The sequence below is a fragment of the Stegodyphus dumicola genome, chromosome 12, assembly GCF_044657685.1.
Source record: "Stegodyphus dumicola isolate Sdum_Otavi_A_Nest chromosome 12, ASM4465768v1".
In the NCBI taxonomy this organism is placed as follows: Eukaryota; Metazoa; Arthropoda; class Arachnida; order Araneae; family Eresidae; genus Stegodyphus; species Stegodyphus dumicola.
In genome coordinates, this window is record NC_140779.1 from 62,459,132 (window position 1) to 62,477,815 (window position 18,684).

General features: G+C 32.7%; 1 protein-coding gene across 2 annotated transcripts in view; it reads right to left on the reverse strand.

Annotated features, from left to right (window-relative positions):
- Positions 1-397: 397 nt before the first annotated feature.
- LOC118201398 (calpain-7-like) overlaps positions 398-18,684 on the reverse strand; it is an 88,394-nt gene continuing 70,107 nt past the window's right edge. For both annotated transcript variants that reach the window (XM_085827769.1, XM_085827768.1), the window contains 3 exons: positions 12,238-12,380; positions 12,053-12,145; positions 398-660 (listed from right to left, as the gene is read on the reverse strand). In XM_085827769.1, the coding sequence (XP_085683895.1) occupies positions 516-660; positions 12,053-12,145; positions 12,238-12,380 (381 nt within the window). In that variant the 3' untranslated portion in view covers positions 398-515. The remainder of the gene's footprint in view (positions 661-12,052; positions 12,146-12,237; positions 12,381-18,684) is intronic.

Below are 18,684 nucleotides of genomic sequence, written 5' to 3' on the forward strand. Positions count from 1 at the left end.
TGCAGTATCCACTTTGCTGTAAACTTTTGGCCAATCGCTATCCAGACCTAAAACAAAGAATTTCAAAGCATATAAATAGTACTTCAACTAAAGTAACAAATACATCCTCTTTTGCAACTTTCACAACTTTTAACTTCCAAGCTGGTCATGGTTTCTTCCAAAATTCTATTCGGTCATCCCCTATGCCGCATATTCCAGTCATCTACTCAGCAGCTTTCTCAACCATGACTAAAAAAGGTGAAACGTTTTCATTTTCTGAAACTACAACAATACACATACATATTTTTTATAATGCTAAGGATAAAGAATTAAATATTTCACATGGTGTGACAAATTTTTTAAAATTTCAATAAAGCAATTTTGGTAGTTTTTTCATATTAAAAGAAAAAAGGGAGCATAACAACTTAATCACAATTTTATTTCATTCATACAAAAAATTAATATTTTATATCTGTAGTTATAATACAAATTAGTTATCTATTTATTTACAAAATAAAAATAAATTGTGATAAAAATTACTTCAGCCGACAAACTTTGATTGGGCAGGATGCTTGAAATGTAAGGAAAAAAGGACCTTTCTGGCCAGGAGAAAAGGTGCTTGGAATTACATTGTAGGTCCCAGCTGGAACATTTCGTAGTTCCAAAATTGTAAAACCACTCCTATTTGAATACATACATAAATATGCATATTAAAATGTCTCATTTTTAAATTAACTTAAAAAATATAATTTTTCTCTACACAGACTAATAAATTTCACAAAATGTACAAAAATTACATTAATACATTTAGGACATATATTTCTGTAGTAGATTCCGAGAGTTCAGAGACTTGGTGCAAAGTTACTCATTATTATGATTTAAAATACAACAATTTTCAAAATAACTTCATCATGTAACTTTTGTAAGTTCTCATACAGCCTTCAGAAGTATTGCTCTAATCTCTTGAAATCGCCCATAATACTTACATTCTTTTTTCATTTATTTTTTAATCATCTAATTAGTTGACACTTATGCACATTAGCATAAATAAATAAAACTGCAGGTGGGCAAGGTAAGGTACTAAAGGTAAGATACAGAAGCATTTTAACAATATTTCTGGAAACTTTATAACTACAATCACCAGTGCACCTTTGCCAGCACAAACCACTGTTCACTATACCGCATCTTCTGTCTTGGATTGTATGGTGGATATCCTTTTGATGTAGCAGCAACATCAAAAGGATCCAGTCTAAACTTTGGTAAAAGGTACACAAATCTGTGAAAAAATCTTCTTAAAAATACAATATTGATTTCTCCCAAACTGTATCTTGGACAAAGTTCTGGATTGCCAAAATGGCTTGTTGGGAGAATTACGGTAGCTCCCGGCCGCTAGATGGCAGCACGAGTCAGTATAATCTAATGGCTTAAAATAGCATGGTAATATTGAAATAGTTTTATGTAACTAAAATTAATTAAAATGTATGTAATTTTTTTATTGTTTTTAAACAATATTTTGAAAAACAATATGTGTTATATTATCTTTGTATTGTATTACTTCTTTTTCTTAATTTAGATTTTCATACATAATATTTGTAACTGTGATTTGTGGGTTTCTAACTCTAACCTGATATACATTGATAACCATCTGCTTGACTGTAGAAATAAAGTGTTTTTTATATGTGCTAAGTTTCATTGAGAAGTTATTATTATCTAAATGGGCTAACCAGTCATATTTTATTTTATTTTTAATAAATGGATATGTAAGCAAATGATGTGATATGCCCAAACATATTATTTTGCGTAGTACTTGGGGAAATGCTGATATTTTCCAGTTGAGCAGAAGCGTGTAACTATATGTGGTGACCTTTAGGACTCTCTTCTGGAACATTTCGTTCATCATGTCTGACGTACAGACTTCCATGGTTGAGGATAAGACTGAGGCTAACAGAGATAGCGTAAAAATACCTCTTTTCTGGGTCGACAAACCAGAAATTTGGTTCTACCAAGTGGAAGCCCAGTTCGCCATTAGTGGAATAACCAGCAAGGAGACGAAGTTCAATTACCTCATGGCCCAGCTCGAACCACGATTTATCGAAAATATCTGGGATACAATAAAGGATGCTGGAACCAATAAATATTCTGCTGCTAAAGCACATTTGATGCAGACGTTTAAAGAAAGTGAAAAATCTAAAAATCAAACATCTCCTTACGGGATTAGATCTGGGTGATACGAAACCCAGCCAGCTAATACGCAGAATGAGATCATTCAGTGACACGGATGATATTTCCGAAGTGCTATGAACTCTTTGGCTTGAAAAAATGCTTGATGCGGTGAAACATGTGCTGATTGTAAGTGACAAGGACTTGGAAAAATTAGCTACGATGGCAGATAAAATATTAGAAATGCAACCACGATCGGAACTTGCCAGTGTTAACAAGAATACTATTCCTGTGGACGAGCTCATAAATAAGATTTCTGCTTTGGAACTTCAAATAGCAAATATGACTGCCTGTAACTCCTGATCGCGATATCGGAGTCCTGTGGAAATTGCAGTATGAGTCGCAACAGATCCAGGAAGAGTTTCGATCCAAATGATAAATACTGCTATTACCACTTCAAGTTTGGCAAGAAGTGTTTCCCAGAAAAATGTAAGGAACCTTTCAGCTGGAAACAATCGGAAAACATGAACCAGCAGTAGAATCGACGGCAAGTCCTGCTCCAGTGAGTTCTGATTGCCGCAAATTCAAATTATTTGTGTAGGACAGAAAAACGGGTTTACGGTTTTTAGTAGATTTATCTCTCCTGATGTATCTCTCCTTCCAGCAAATTTAAAAGCAGAAACACCTTGCTCCTACACATTGTATGCAGCTAATGGAACTGAAATTCCAACTTTTGGATTCAGAACTCTAGATCTAGGACTACGATGGTCATTTCAGTGGCCTTTTGTGGTAACCAAGGTAAGTAAAAGAATTATTGGTGCTGACTTCTTAAATAGATTTCACCTTCTGATTGATATTCACAAAAGAAAATTGATTGATGGTATTACCCAGTTATATGTCAACAGTGATATTATGTCTACAACTGATGAGCAGTGCATTAGCACCTTTGATCATTCTTCAGAGTTTTCTGATTTACTTAAATTATATCCAGATATCACAAGACCTAACATTTTGAGTACTTCTGTTAAGCATGGTGTTCAGCACTACATTACTATCAAAGGATTGCCTGTTCACTCTTGTGCACGACAACTAAGTCCTGCAAAATTGGCACTAGCCAAGCAGAAATTCCAATTTATGTTGGATAATAATATAATTCCTGATCGATATCCCATCCCTCAAATAGAGGATTTCAACTTGATCTTACAAAATACAGTTATCTTTTCTAAAATTGATCTTATTAAGGCTTATTATCAAATACCTATCGCAGAAGATAAGCCAAAAAAGTACCATCATTACGCCATTTGGTTTATATGAATTCAATGTCATGAGTTTTGGCCTACGAAATGCCCCATTTTCTTCATTTCAACATTTTATAAATGAGGTTTTTCATGGCCTGAACTTCCTATTTCCATATTTAGATGATGTTCTAGTGGCTTCCTCATCAAAAGAAGAACACAAAGAACATCTTAAGTTAGTTTTTGAGAGGTTGAATACTTATGGTCTTCGTATTAACGTAGCAAAATCTATAATGGGTGTTGACCAAATAGAATTCTTGGGATACCTCATCACAGCCAAAGGATCACAACCTCTCCCCGCCAAAGTTCAAGTGATCTTGGATCACAAGTTACCAAAAACCTTGCATGACCTACGTACATTTCTAGGCATGTTGAATTTTTACCGCAGGTATTTGAAAGATGCTGCAGAAACGCAAGCACTGCTACATGAAATGCTGAAAGGTGCAAAACAGAAAGATAGAAGGCCAGTTCCTTGGACAGAGGTTGCCATAAAACAATTCAAAAAATGCAAACGAGATTTAGCTGATACTGCACTCCTGAGTTTTCCAACACCTGGACTTCCATTATCTCTGTATACAGATGCTTCAGATTGGGCTGTAGGCTCAGTACTACAACAACATGAAGATGGAAGTTGGAAGCCAATAGCCTTCTATTCCAAAAAATTAAACGAAACTTAAAAAGCGTACAGCATGTATGATCATGAGCTGTTAGGTGTATACCTATCTGTGAAACATTTTAAGTATACGTTGGAAGGCAGAGAATTTGTTATCCTCACAGATCACGAACCTTTAACATTTACATTCAAACAGAAGAATGAAAAAGCTTCTCTAAGACAGTTATGTCAGCTTCAGTACATATCTCAATTCACCACAGACATCAAGCATGTTAGTGGGACGGATAACACTGTCGCTGATGCTTTATCAAGAATTGAAGCTGTTTCTGTCATTGATTATGAGCAAATAGCTCAGAAACAGTGTACAGATAATGAATTAAACAAATTTTGCACCAATAATACCTCATTGCATTTTAAGCCATATGTCCTTTCGTCTGGAAAAACTTTATAGTGTGATGTGTCACAAAATAAAATTCGCCCATTTTCCCTGCATAAGTTTTGGAGGATGATTTTCAATCAAATCCACAACTTGTCACATCCTGGCATAAAATCTACTGTTAAACAGGTGTTACATGGCCAGGAATTAACAAATAAGTTAAGGAATGGGCTCAAGCATGTATAAATTGCCAAAAGGCTAAAGTGATTATATACCCTAAATCCTAATTTGCACAGTTTGAGGAACCAGATGTTAGATTTAGCGTCATACACATTGACATCGTTGGACCACTTCCACCATCAAATGGTCAAATGTATTGCTTAACCTGCATTGACAGGTTTACTTGTTGGATGGAAGCCATCCCTCTGCCAGGCATTACTGCAGAAACAGTGAGCAATGCCTTTTATGCAAACTGGATCTGTAGATTTGGTTTACCAAGCAGAATAATCACAGACCAAGGGAGACAGTTTGAATCTGAATTATTTCAGAATCTGGCCATAATATGTGGGGCCAAAGTTTGTCATACAACTCCTTACCACCCCCCCAGAGGAATGGAAAAGTCGAACGTTTCCACAGAACACTAAAAGCAGCTATTAAAGCTCCTAACAGTGTAAAATGCACTGATGTTCTACCAACGGTGCTTTTGGGACTGAGATCAGCTATAAGGAAGGATACAAACCACTCCATAGCACAAATGGTTTATGGGGCAAACATTCGACTTCCTGGTGAGTTCTTTGATTCACCTACTTTCAAGATTGAACCTGATACCTTTGCAAGCAGGCTTCAGGGATACATGGACAGGTTGAAACCAATCAAAGTTCAACACACAACAAAGCAGACTATCTTTGTTCATAAAGACCTCAGCTCCTGTTCTCATGTGTTCATGCGAATAGACAGAGTTAAAAAAACCCTAGAACCAGCGTACGATGGACCATTTCTTGTATTGCAGAGACATGGGAAATATTTTGGCGTATCAATTAAAGGAAAGCAAGTCAATATTTCAGTTGACAGACTTAAGCCTGCCTACTTGTTGGGTACAAACATCAACTATGATAATACATCTGCAATATCAGTGGGTGAAAAAAAACTGAAAGCTCAAATTCACAAATCCCCAGTGGCGGCTCGTAGCTAAAATTAGTAGGGGTGCTGTTCCAAAAAATTTTAACCTTTGTTTTAAAATTGTGTAAAAGCAAACAAACATGTATAAAAAGAAAATTTATTTTGAAACTTCATGAAATCTTACAAGAACAAAATTAAACATTTCTTATTTACTTAACCTAAATTGTTACAATTTAATCATTATTTATTCATTTAAAAATGAAATCCATTCTTCTTGTTTTAATTTGGGCGAAAGGATCAATAATTTTCTCCTTGATCTCTGGATGAGAACTGAGGAAATTTTTCTCTATTGAAAGCACTGCAAGCACATTTAGTCTTTCCGAGTTCATAGTACTTCTTAGAAAAGTTTTAATTCTTTTCAATGTTGAAAAGCAGAGTTCTGCCTCTGATGTAGTCATGGGAACTGTCAAGAGAATTTTTATCAGTTTTGTAATTTCACTAAGAACATCGTCTAGATTATTTTCCAAGATAAATTTCAGTAGCTCAATTAATTTGCAGTACTCATGAATATCAGACCTACAATACAATACCTTTAGTTAAGTTGCAAGTTTTTCTTTGTCAATCATTGGATATGCTTCAGTGGTCAGTACCATTTCTTCTGTAGGATGTGCATTCCTAAAACTAGCAAAGCATTTCTTGTTGAACAATTTAGCTGCTGCTAAGTGTTTAGTGGAAGAATATCGGTCCATTATATCTATACATATAAAGTCACATATTTCCTTCGCTTCTGCCATCAGTGTCTTTGAAGAATTCTCACAGTACTTTGAGTTTCTTAATTCTAAAATAGCAGTTTTGAAATTTGTTACATATTCATTAACTTTAAACACACTAATTTCTCTGGATTGCATTTGCTTGTATATTATTTCAGCATGAGGCATAATCTGATAAAAAAGCTTTAACCAAAACTTGAAATTATCATCATTTAAATATTTTAAAATTCCTGTTGCTTCTGCAATAGTTTGATCTGCATTTGATGTTGACTGAATTTCAGTAAGGCAATTTTTTAAAGGTTGCAAATTTTCAACATACGGAACTCTGTTTATGGTCCGTATGTTGAAGTTCCACCTTGTGGAGGAAGGATGTGGAATGCTAACGTCCATATGCTTCTTTAGAATGGACACACGTTGCTGTGATCTTGAGAAGAATGTTGGAATAGCCAGAATGTTAGAAAAAAATATTTTTGCGTTTCGTGAAATACTTGCTGCATTTTTCACTATTAAATTAAGTTGATGTGCATAACAGTGAATGAAATGTGCATTAATATAAACTGCTTTTATTTTTGCTTGAACTCCTGCTTTTTTGCCTTTCATGACATTTGCACCATCAAATGTCCGAGCTATCAATTTTTGTTCATTTCCCTGAAGGATTATATCCAATTGTTCTAAAATGCATTTTGATATGCCATCTGCAGTTTGATTTTCTGGAATCCCCAGAAACGCTCAAATATTTCTCCAATCAATACATACCGTAGAACAAGGACCATCTGAGTGTGTTCCGAAACATCTGTTGTGTCATCAGCCATTAAAGCTACAAAAGAAGCTTTTCTAATTTCTGTCCTTATCTCCTCATGGTATATTTGAAACAGGCAGTCAAGTATCTCGTTCTGAATGGTCTTCGAAACACCTTTGAAGACTGCACTAGTTTCTAAGTGATTCTTCAAATCTGAATCTAATTTAGATGCAAAAATTTACTAATTCTCTAAATACCCCTGGATTTATTGAATCACCTTTTTCATCATGTCCACATAAGGGAGTTTCAAAGTTTCTGCAAAAGAAAATGCAGTCTATTATTTTGCACAAAATTTCATGGTTCTTTTTAACCTTTATGTTATGCTCATTGACTGAAAGTCTGTATCCCTCACTAAGTTTCTCCTTAATACTAACGGTTCCTAAAAGTGACAGTGAAACTACATTATCAACGTGCTTCTTTGACTTCTCATGCTTTTCAGTTTTTTTTTTTTTCATTTTGTTTATATTTCTGAAACCATCTTTTGTCCACGTTACATCACCTCCAAACAGCAAACACGGGAAGCAAAACAGAGCATTTTTTAGTTCACAACCGCAAAGCCAACTTTTTCGTTGGTACCATTCAGAATTGAAACTACGAATATATTTCTTATTATTTCTTATGCCTGGCTGACATATTAGAATATCAGGTGTTGAACGACCTCTTTTCTTAATTGTAACTTTTTCATGGAGAGACAGCTGTGAAAACGAAAGCTCTCGAAGTTAACTTACAGTCACAGAATTTATTACTTGAGGATGCAAGGACATGGTTAAAGTTCTCTGTAAAATAAAAGAATCGACAAAACGAATCAAATAGAATTGCTGAAAAATAATCTAATCAAAAATATGGTGCATGGTTTTTAAACACAGCACACATGGAGTAAAAAAGAACTACCTCCCAACGGCATGCCAGATTTGGCACTGGAAGAGCGACAGTGCTCTTTTCTCTCCCTGGCTGGTGTGTTGCTTCCTGTGTGCGCATGCGCAGAACAGCCAAACACGATGCCGCTGGAAACGTGAAGTGCGCAGTTCCAAACAAAGACTTTCATAACTTTTTCATAAACTGGGAGATGGCTATTGACATTAAGCTTAAGGATTAAATATTGTAGAAGTATAAAGAAAGAATTAAAGGCACATTATATTAAATATTAAAAATAATAATAAGTGGAAATAGGGGGTGCTGCAGTTCCACAGTGCTTATTACGAGCCGCCACTGAAAATCCCTCAGGTCATAACTAATGATAACAAACAAACAAGGAATAGTCGCTATGGTAGAAGAATAAAACTACCTGTACGGTTCCAAGATTAAGATATGTATATATACCATTGAAAAGTAATCAATTTTATTTTTTTAAATCCAGAATAATGCCTTGAAAATTACTTTCATGAATAGGTAAATGTGTTCTCAAAGTTTAAAGTATTTTTTATTACTGTACCTCATTGATATTGCATTTTATACGAGTAATATGTATACATCTCAATGGTTAAAGTATTTTCTATTACATGTCATTAATATTGAATTTTATACTAGGAGATTTTAGAAACAGAGTTATTCTGATAATTTTTATTAATTTTAGTGATTTGTCATGTTTGTAAAAGTAAAAACCATATAGTATTGACCTCAGAATACACTTGACAGTTCTTTTAAATAGTAGCAAATAAGATGTAAATTGTCATTTTAGTTAATGCATTTTGTCAGTTTATATAAAATAAGTATTGTGTGAAAGAGGGCAAGATTTTAGTTTCCTTTGATAATTTATCATTTAATAAGTTGTCGACATATGTATTACAAATGAAAATTGAGCAAGTTTTTTAAATAACTGATAAATTCATATTAACTTCTATATTATATCAAAATTATAGTTTTCATCACATTATATATTACATAATCATATGACATAAGCTAAAGTAGTGATGTGTATTTATCATTTGATATATGATTATAATTGTTTTATTTTATGCTTTATGAATAGTATACTGGAAATATAATGCCACATTATTTTGCATTTAAATCATGATGATCATGTCTCAATTTTACCCCACCATGTTCTCTTTGTATCGTAACTTAGTTACTGGTGGGGGAGTAATGCTGGGAGAATTATGGTAGCTCTCAGCCACTAGATGGCAGCATGAGTTAGTAAAATCTAATGGCCTAAAATAACATGGTAATATTGAAATAGTTTAATGTAACTAAAATTAATTAAAATGTGTGTAATTCTTTTATTGTTTTTAAACAACATTTCGGAAAACAAAATGTGTTATATTATGCTTTGTATTGCATTATTTCTTAGATTTTCATACATAATATTTGTAACTGTGATTTGTGGGTTTCTAACTCTAACCTGATATATACTGATAACCATGTGCTTGACTGTAGAAATAAAGTGTTTTTTTTTATATGTGCTAAGTTTCGTTGAGAAGTTATTATTATCTAAATGGGCTAACCAGTCATATTTTATTTTATTCTCAATAAGTGGATATGTAAGCGAATGACGTGATATGCCCAAACATATTATTTTGCTTAGTACTTGGGGAAATGCTTATATTTTCCAGTTGAGCTGAACACATATAACAATAGGCTAAATGAGTGATGGCATAATTTCCCATATATGCTTAAATATTATGTGTTCAGCAATTAAATGTCAAGGGAAAAAAATACAAATTTTCCCACATTTCACATAATTTAAAACAGATGGTGTATGGATAGATTACAAAGAGGAATGCCTTTTAGGCACTGTAACTACCTGCTTATATTATTATAATAAGTGTGCTACATCCCTAACACATATAACAATAGGCTAAATGAGTGATGGCATAATTATAATGAGTGATGGCATAATTATAATGAGTGTGCTACATCCCCAACACATATAAGAATAGGCTAAATGAGTGATGGCATAATTTCCCATATATGCTTAAATATTATGTGTTCAGCAATTAAATGTCAAGGGGAAAAATACAAATTTTCCCACATTTCACATCATTTAAAACAGATGGTGTATGGATGGATTACAAAGAGGAATGCCTTTTAGGCACTGTAACTACCTGCTTATACTATTATAATGAGTGTGCTACATCCCTAAACTTAAAGATCCTAAAACATAAAAACTCAAAAAACATATATAAAATTAATGCACATCAAGAATTTAAAATTTTTGAAGTAATTAAAACAAATGTAAATTAAAAAACACATTCTAAACATTATACTATAATAAAATAATGAGACCATATTCCATTATTTGAAAAATAAAAATTACAATTGCACATATCCAATAATGGTTAGAAAACATAAAACTTTTGAAATGTACCAAAAGACTATGCAAAAATTTAAAAGCATTTTTTATTTATAAACAATTGAAAGTTTACTTATGGTTACAGGGAATTGGCAGATTTAAAAAAAAAGGTACTTTTCCGTTTTGCCGGCGCAAGCGATAAAGTCGCCAATAATGGTACAACTGATGCAAAACGTAATATCCTCGATGGTAACATTTTACGCCTCATTTTCAAAACAAGTCACAGCCATTTCTTATCAGATTGATTGTTTCTCTTGTAGTACAATTACATAGAATTTTTACCCAGATTGTTCAATTTTATGTCCTAAAGCTATTCCCAGTAATTAAATCAATTAGGATGCAATCACACCACTCACCCGAAGCCGAAAATATAGAAAAGGTAAAGTCAAGGGTTAAATTCATCAATTCTAATGAGAGTGCATTAGCGAAGTAAAGCACTGCGGTTTTTTTTACTTAATTTTTGAGTAAGCTGTTCGTACGAATAGAAATAATTCTTGCATTTAAACCTGTATTCTAAATTAAGATTTAACTTGAAATTAATGTAGATAGTTACTGAGAGAATTACTGAGATTTTTGTAGTGTAGTTTACGTGAGATGAGATAAGATCACTTGGAGTCATGTGATACGAGCCGGCGAGTCAGGATGTTGAACCATGAAAGCATAGTAAATTCTTAAATTAATGTCTTTGTACAAATTTATTGGCTTTTTACAAAATTTTAAACGATATTAAAATGTTAATGCCTTTAAAATAAAAAATTCTTATAACTAACATTTGTTAAGTGTATACTGTATGTTGTCGCCAATAAAGTCTGCTTGGCGAGATTTGCGCCGGCGAAATGGAAAAGTACCAAAAAAAGTTATGCAGTAAAAGTTATTGAAGAAAAACTTGGAGTAAATTAAACATTGCTTTCATCAAATGATAAATTCTATTCCAGCATAAAATATTTCAATAGATATCTTGTTCACCAAACAGTACAATACAGTATCAACTGCAAATTTAACAGACTTAATTAAGAAAAAATTAATGAAGAAAAAATTTTAGCATGGAGAAAATGTAGTTTTCTTCATTAAAAAATTTCTTCTTAAAAAGAAAGATGAAATGTTATGTTTAATATATTTTATTACACATATCATTCACAATTTTAAAAGGTATTATAAAGAATTTTTTTTTATAGAATAAAACAAAATAATATGAAACATAGCATGTATTAAGGCAATTTATGCAGCTATTAATGCAATTTTGGTTTCTTTACTCATGGTTTATTTTAAATATTATTCATATACATCTAAAATGATTGCGTATAATTGAAACAGTATACATTTCTTTTCTTTCGTACCTGAATCATACCTTTAATGTACCATATAATGCAACACAGATAACTCTGATAATGGTTTTAGAACACGAACCCACATGAGCAACCAGGAAATTTATTTTAAAATGTAGAGAATTATTAAAAGTACACTATAAACAGAGACACAATCCACATATTAAAATGATATTGTAGAATCAATGAGTGCACATTATAAAAGAAATTCCCAAATCACTTCGAAAAGGCACTTTCAAATAAAAAATTTGACACACCTGAATCTGTCAACATATTTATGAAGGTATTAAACAAGAAGCTTTAAACAATAACACAATAACTTCTTACCTAAAAGCACCAGAAGACTTTCTTGAAAAATATCCAGGACTACTTGAATTATTAACAGTAACAGTAACAACTTCAAAACCTACATAGAACTGCCTAAAAATCAAAATAAATTTAATTTTTTACATTAATCAAGCTTATTTTATACTTATTACATTATTATTAGAAAGCAATACTAATAGACTTACTTTGGGCCCTTTAGATCGACCAGTAAATGGTTATCATCAGAAGATGATTGCAGTGAGACTTGATAAACAGGATTTTTGTGGTAAGTTTGAGGATTATTTCCACAACCACCACATGTCTCACTTGTCCATTCACCATTTTTTATCTATAAGCAAAATATTGAACAATTAGGAAGTTATTTAACATTTTTTAAAAATTTATAACACAATCAAACATTTTATTCAATTCAAATTTATTCAATTTTCAAAACAAACATTTTATTCAATTCAGAAATGAAGTTTAATTTCTGGGCTTAAATGCTACATGCAGATGTGTGCATCTGCGTGCATGTCTCTCTTTCTCTCTCTCTCTATATATCTATATACATTATAGATATATATATAATGTACTTTACTTTTACTTTATATAATGTACTTTACAAATATATTTTACTTTTATACGTATTTGTTAAGAATTTAAATTTGTTTAAATTTATATCTATATACATAATTTATTTACGAAATAATATTGATTATATTATCTCCTAAGTTTAATTATAGTATAATTATCTTAAAAGATTGAATCCATACTTAGAAAGTTCTATTTTGAAAGATGTTTTGAAGTAACTTGAATGTAAATTGTTAAAAATGTTTTAACGAAGACTGGAATTAAATCATGAATAACAAAATTTCAATTGTAAAAGGAATAAATTAAAGGCAAGAATTAAATTAAATGCATGTAATCATTGTCATTGATCGGAAATTAGTTGACATTTCAAGGGGAACAAACCAACTCCCGTTCAATGAACAATAATTATCGGAAATTGACTTTTCAAGGGGAACAAACCAACTCCCGTTCAATGAACAATAATTAAGAAATAAATACGAAGGTCTTTCGTCCTTTACTCGAGCAATAAGGCGAAGCCAAACCGGCAATTCAAGTCAGGCCAAATATTTCCGCGAATAGAAGGGATGATGATTTTCGCACTAAATGAATTTAAGATCATACAACATCTATATACATATATTTACAATTTTCATGATGGCGTCAAAATGATGCTAGGTAATATAAAAACAAAACAAACTGGCACAGATGATGAAAACTTAGTACTTTTTCCTAATAAATACAGAATCATAGACTTGTAGATAATAATCTTATTCAAGCATAATTTACATACTGAAGCAATACACGCACTGAAAAGGATACACACGCTGTTTGATAATTTCAAGCAAATGTTTCATAACTTTACAGTATTAAACTATTGGTGTGAAAGAGAAGCTGCAGGCTACATGCTCGAAAAGTAAAGGTAAGTAGGAGAAAAGTGAAGAGATTATTAAAGGAGGGTGGAGAAGAAGAATGAAAAGAAAAAGAAGAAAGGAAGGATTCAGATTTTAATACCACACCAGAGAGTTTGTTGAGGCTTTTTAATGCTCTGAGCTCACAGTTTATCAATCAGCTCTTGGACTCACTCCTGTTGACACTAATGTTTTTGGCTTTTTATTATGAAATCACTTAGTTTGTTAATCAATAACAGATAGATTAAATGTAAAAAAATAAAGAAAGAAAGAAATATCTTACACTTCACCAAATAGCAACAAACTGGTGCATAGAAGATAAAAATATTTTACATTGGGTGGTGGAAGCACATTTTTTAAACATCCAGTTTTCTTATTAAATTTGAAATACAAATGCTTTGGCATTAATATATTATGATTTGCCAAGTGGCAATACACTGCTTTAGAATTTCCAATACAGCATTAAGTGCTACCATTCATTTTAAATTTTTTTTCGAGTTTTATCTCAGTTCATCATATCAACATTCTGTCTTTCTTAGTAAGATGGTTTGCACAACTTTTTGTCTTTTTATTACTGAATTTTTGGCTTTTGAGATTCATTTATTTAAACATCATTTTCTTTGCAATTACACCACACAGCTCAGCAGCAAATCACAAAAAATTTAAAAACAGCATATCTTCAGAATAACTGTCAAAGTATTATATGTTGCCATACTTTTTTATATTTGTTTATACTGTTTTTATGTTTGTTTCTTTAAAAATAATACACAACAATAACATTTAATGGCAGCATTCTTTTATTAGGGCTGCACTAATGGAAGAGTAGTTAAAACTACTGAATACTGGTGGTTAAACTCCAATTGAACAGGCTGGCTGTCTGAATGGTTTTCTCCCAGTGCTACATAAATATGAATCAGTTTCTGTCAGAAAGTCTTCTACAAAGGCATCTAGTCTTATGCAGACAGCCCTTGTGGCTTTGCCATACTCAAATAACTTAAATAACTATTTATTAGATATATGCAAAAGTTGATGCATAACTCTTAAACAGCTCTTTTAAACTATCTGAGAAGGAATACGAAATCCTGAAAGACTACATAGACTGGCACCAATTGCTTCATAAAAAATGAGTTCACACTTCATTTAACATAGCTGCTGACAAAATACACATTCATCACTGGATACTACACCTTTTCTGCCTCAAAAAATCTGCTGCAGAAGCTGAAAGAACAATCAATGAAGCATATGGGGAGGACATTCTTGGAACAAGTACAGTGAGAGAATGGTTCACCACACTCAAGAAGGGAGATTATAATTTGCAAGACAAACACAGAAATGGAAGACCACAATAATTTGAAAACAATGATATGGAACTGCAATTCAAAGATCCATTCCCTATAACCAAGAAACTGGGCGAGAAGCTTGCCATTGAACAATCGACAATTACCAGACATCTGTACACATTTGGTAAGATCCAGAAAGCAGGCAAATACATCCTATATGAGCCTATAGAATGTAATGCTGAGAGTTATCTGAACACTTCTGTATCAGTTCTGGCTCACTATCACAGTTTTTTCTGTAACAGGAGATGAAAAGTAGGCTTACAGTGATAACCCCAAATGACAAAAACCACTGGTAGATCCTGTTTAGCCATCAATTTCTGTTGTTAAAATGAATATTCATAGCAAAAAGATTTTGTTTTTCATCTCTTAGGATACGAAGGGCATGCTCTATTATGAACTGCTAAAACCTGGTAAAACTATCAATGCTAAATGCTACAATAATCAACTGATCTGTTTGAGTGAAAAAAATAAAAAAGAAGCGACCTTTTACTGGCCAAGGAATGCGACAGGTCGTACTGTTGCATGAAAAACTTGTCCATATGTCATTTTATCAACAAAAGAAACAACCTTTAATTTAGGCTGGGAAGTTCTTCCACATGCAGTGTATTCATCTGATCTCACTCCCTCAGATTATCAACTGTTTAGGACCTGTTAGGTTTGTTATCAGCCGATAGATGGCATTGTAGAAAAGCCGCCGATAGGGGGCGCACAATATCAATTGAGAATCGGGAAGCGAGAGAATAGGATTGATGTTAAGAATGTTCCCTAATGATATGTATATATGTATATAATTATTGTAATAATAAAGCATTTATAAAATGCAAGAGTTATCCCGATTGAATGAAAAGTGAAAGCCCGACTTACCCCTAGCTGTCCTGAGATTAATAACGGAGATTAAAGCTAACATTTCAGAAGTGGGATGATTGATGTAAGTATGCATTGAATGACTCGTGTACCAAGAACGTGGAAGAAGGGGTAAGTTTCGTTTTTAAAGATTTGAATGCATGCGAACTGTAGAATAATTCTAACAGAATTTAGAAGTATAGAATTATATTATTAGGTAATATTATGGATGAGAATACAAAGAAAGCTTTAGATAAAGCAAAAACGAAACGGAAAACTTTAAGAAGGTTAACAACACAAGTAATTAACAGAATATGGGAATTATTAGAACAGGATATTGTAGATACAAAATCATTAGAAGAATGTGATATGAATCTACAAGAAAAAGCAGATCAGATATTTAAGTTAGATCTAGAAATTGAGAATTTAATTCCTGAAGTATCTGATCTAGAAACAGAAGTCGAGAATAATCAGGAATACAGAGAACGTATTATCTACGCGAAATCGAAAGTTAAGAATTATCTTCAGAATTCAGATAGAAATAAGGCAGATTTGGCGTTGAAGAATAATTCTTCACTTATTTCGAATAGTGAACCAAACAAACCAAGAATAAATTTGCTGAAACTTCATGTAGAACCGTTTGAGGGTAATTTAGAGAAGTTTCAGGAATTTTGGTCACAGTTTGATAATGCAATTCACAGTAACGAACGCTTATCTAAAGTAGATAAATATAATTATCTTAAAGTTTTCTTGAAAGGCCAGCCTTAATTAGTATTCAAGGACTATTGGTATCAGAAAATAATTATGATTTAGCAGTTGAATTGCTTAAAGAAAGATACGGAAAAAAATAAATTATTGTAAGATCTCATATTAACCATTTGTTAAATTTAAATGCAGTAAAATCAGCTTCATATTTGAAACAGTTAAGGGAGTTATACGATACGACAGAAATCCAAGTATGGAGTTTACAAACTCTTGGTGTCGAACTGAATTCATATGATTCGATTCCTAACGCAACCGCACTGAGCACATTTCAGAAAATTTGCATTTTTTGCAATAATTCTGAGCATAGTTCCGAAAATTGTGATAAGGAACGTGAACAGAAGTTTAAAATGGAACAGGAGATGTTTTCTATGCTTCCAAAAATTTCACGTGGTCCGCTTATGTAAATCAAAAGAGCGCTGCACGACATGTAAGCGTAAACATTCTAGCTTGATTTGTGACGCCAAATGCCTCCCACGTCAGACAGAGAGTCGCGAAGAAATGAAGAATGACAAAGTGAAAGATCAAAATAGTGTCGTGATGAATCATGATGGATTATCTGATGTTTCAAAGTATTTGAAGAAAGCAATAATTAATGACAGTGAACCGATCGAATGTTTGATTGATACTGGAAGCGCTGTCAGTCTATTAAGATTTTTGGTCTTTTCTAAATTACGATTACCAGTGCAACCGGAAACAAAAAATTTTGTTTGGAATTGGGAGCGTAAATCACGCATCCACAACAACCTTGGGAAAAGTTCATGTTTCATTTCAAATCGGCGAAATCCAAACAACCGCGAATTTGTTTATCGTAAATGATGAAGTACAGCCATATGACCTAAGCGATCAGATGTTGGTTTATGGGAAAATAGGGGATTCGTTTAATATATGGTATGCTAATAAAATTCCATTCGCGCAATTGATAAACAAAACAGAGCATAAACACATTAAGTTATATTCTGAGAAACCAATAGAAATAAAATGTAACACGATAAACTTTGTGCATTCTGTAGCCCCATATATAAATAATGGACTGATTTTATTTCAAAGCAAGCATGGAAGTCCGGATTCAGTAATGGAGATTACAAATGGTAAGGTAACAGTCCCAGTTATGAACATAGGATACAATAACATCAGATTAAAAGAAAATCAGTGTATCAGCAGGGTAATAGATATAACAGAAGATTGGGAATTAGAGGAAGTAGACAAGCCCAATATAAACAAAGATGAACAACAAAATCATATATTTTCCATTTCTCAAAATATTCACCAAATAAAGATAGATGATATAAAATTTGATAAGGTAACTACAGATAGTGAAAGAACTGATATCTTAAAATTAGTAAATGAATTTAGGGATTGCTTTGCTCTTAATTTAAATGAATTAGGTTGCACGAACATAATAAAAATGGACATCAAAGAAATTGACGGGAGTAGGCCTGTGTCTTCTTGCCCATACAAAACGAATGCAGCTGAACGTAATGCAATAAAAGAAATTGTTAAGGAATGGAAAGATAATGGGATAGTTTCCGAAACTAGATCGCCTAACGCTAGTCCAGTGTTACTAGTAAAGAAAAAAACAGGGGAATACAGACTGGTAATTGATTACCGCAGACTTAATAGTCAGACGATAAAGGATAAGTTCCCTTTGCCTCGAATAGATGATCTTTTAGAATGTTTAGGAGGATGCAAAATTTTCACTACTCTGGATTTAGCCCATGGCTATTTGCAAATACCCTTAAGTGAAGAAGCTAAATTGAAGATGGCGTTCATTACTCCAGATGAAACAGGATAGTTCGAAAGGATGACATTTGGATTAGTAAATGCTCCTGCTGAGTTTCAGCACCTAATGTCATATGTCCTAGGCCCCTTGTTGAATACTAAGGTATTGTGTTATATGGATGATATACTTATTCCTGCAAAATCTTGGGAAGAGATGATTTTTCAAATTTAAAAAGGTATTAGAATGCCTACGAAAAGCAAATTTAACCTTGAAATTATCTAAATTTGAATTTGGGAAAAGAGAAGTAGATTTCTTAGGTTTTATTATAAACAAAGATGGTATTAGACCGGGATCTAGAAAAATAAAAGCCATAGCAGAATTTCCAGAACCAAAGAATGTGCACGAAGTGCGAAGATTTTTAAGCCTGACTGGATTTTTCAGACGATTTGTGCCGAAGTATGCGTTAAAGAGCGAACCATTGACCAGATTGACAAAGAAGAATCGAGA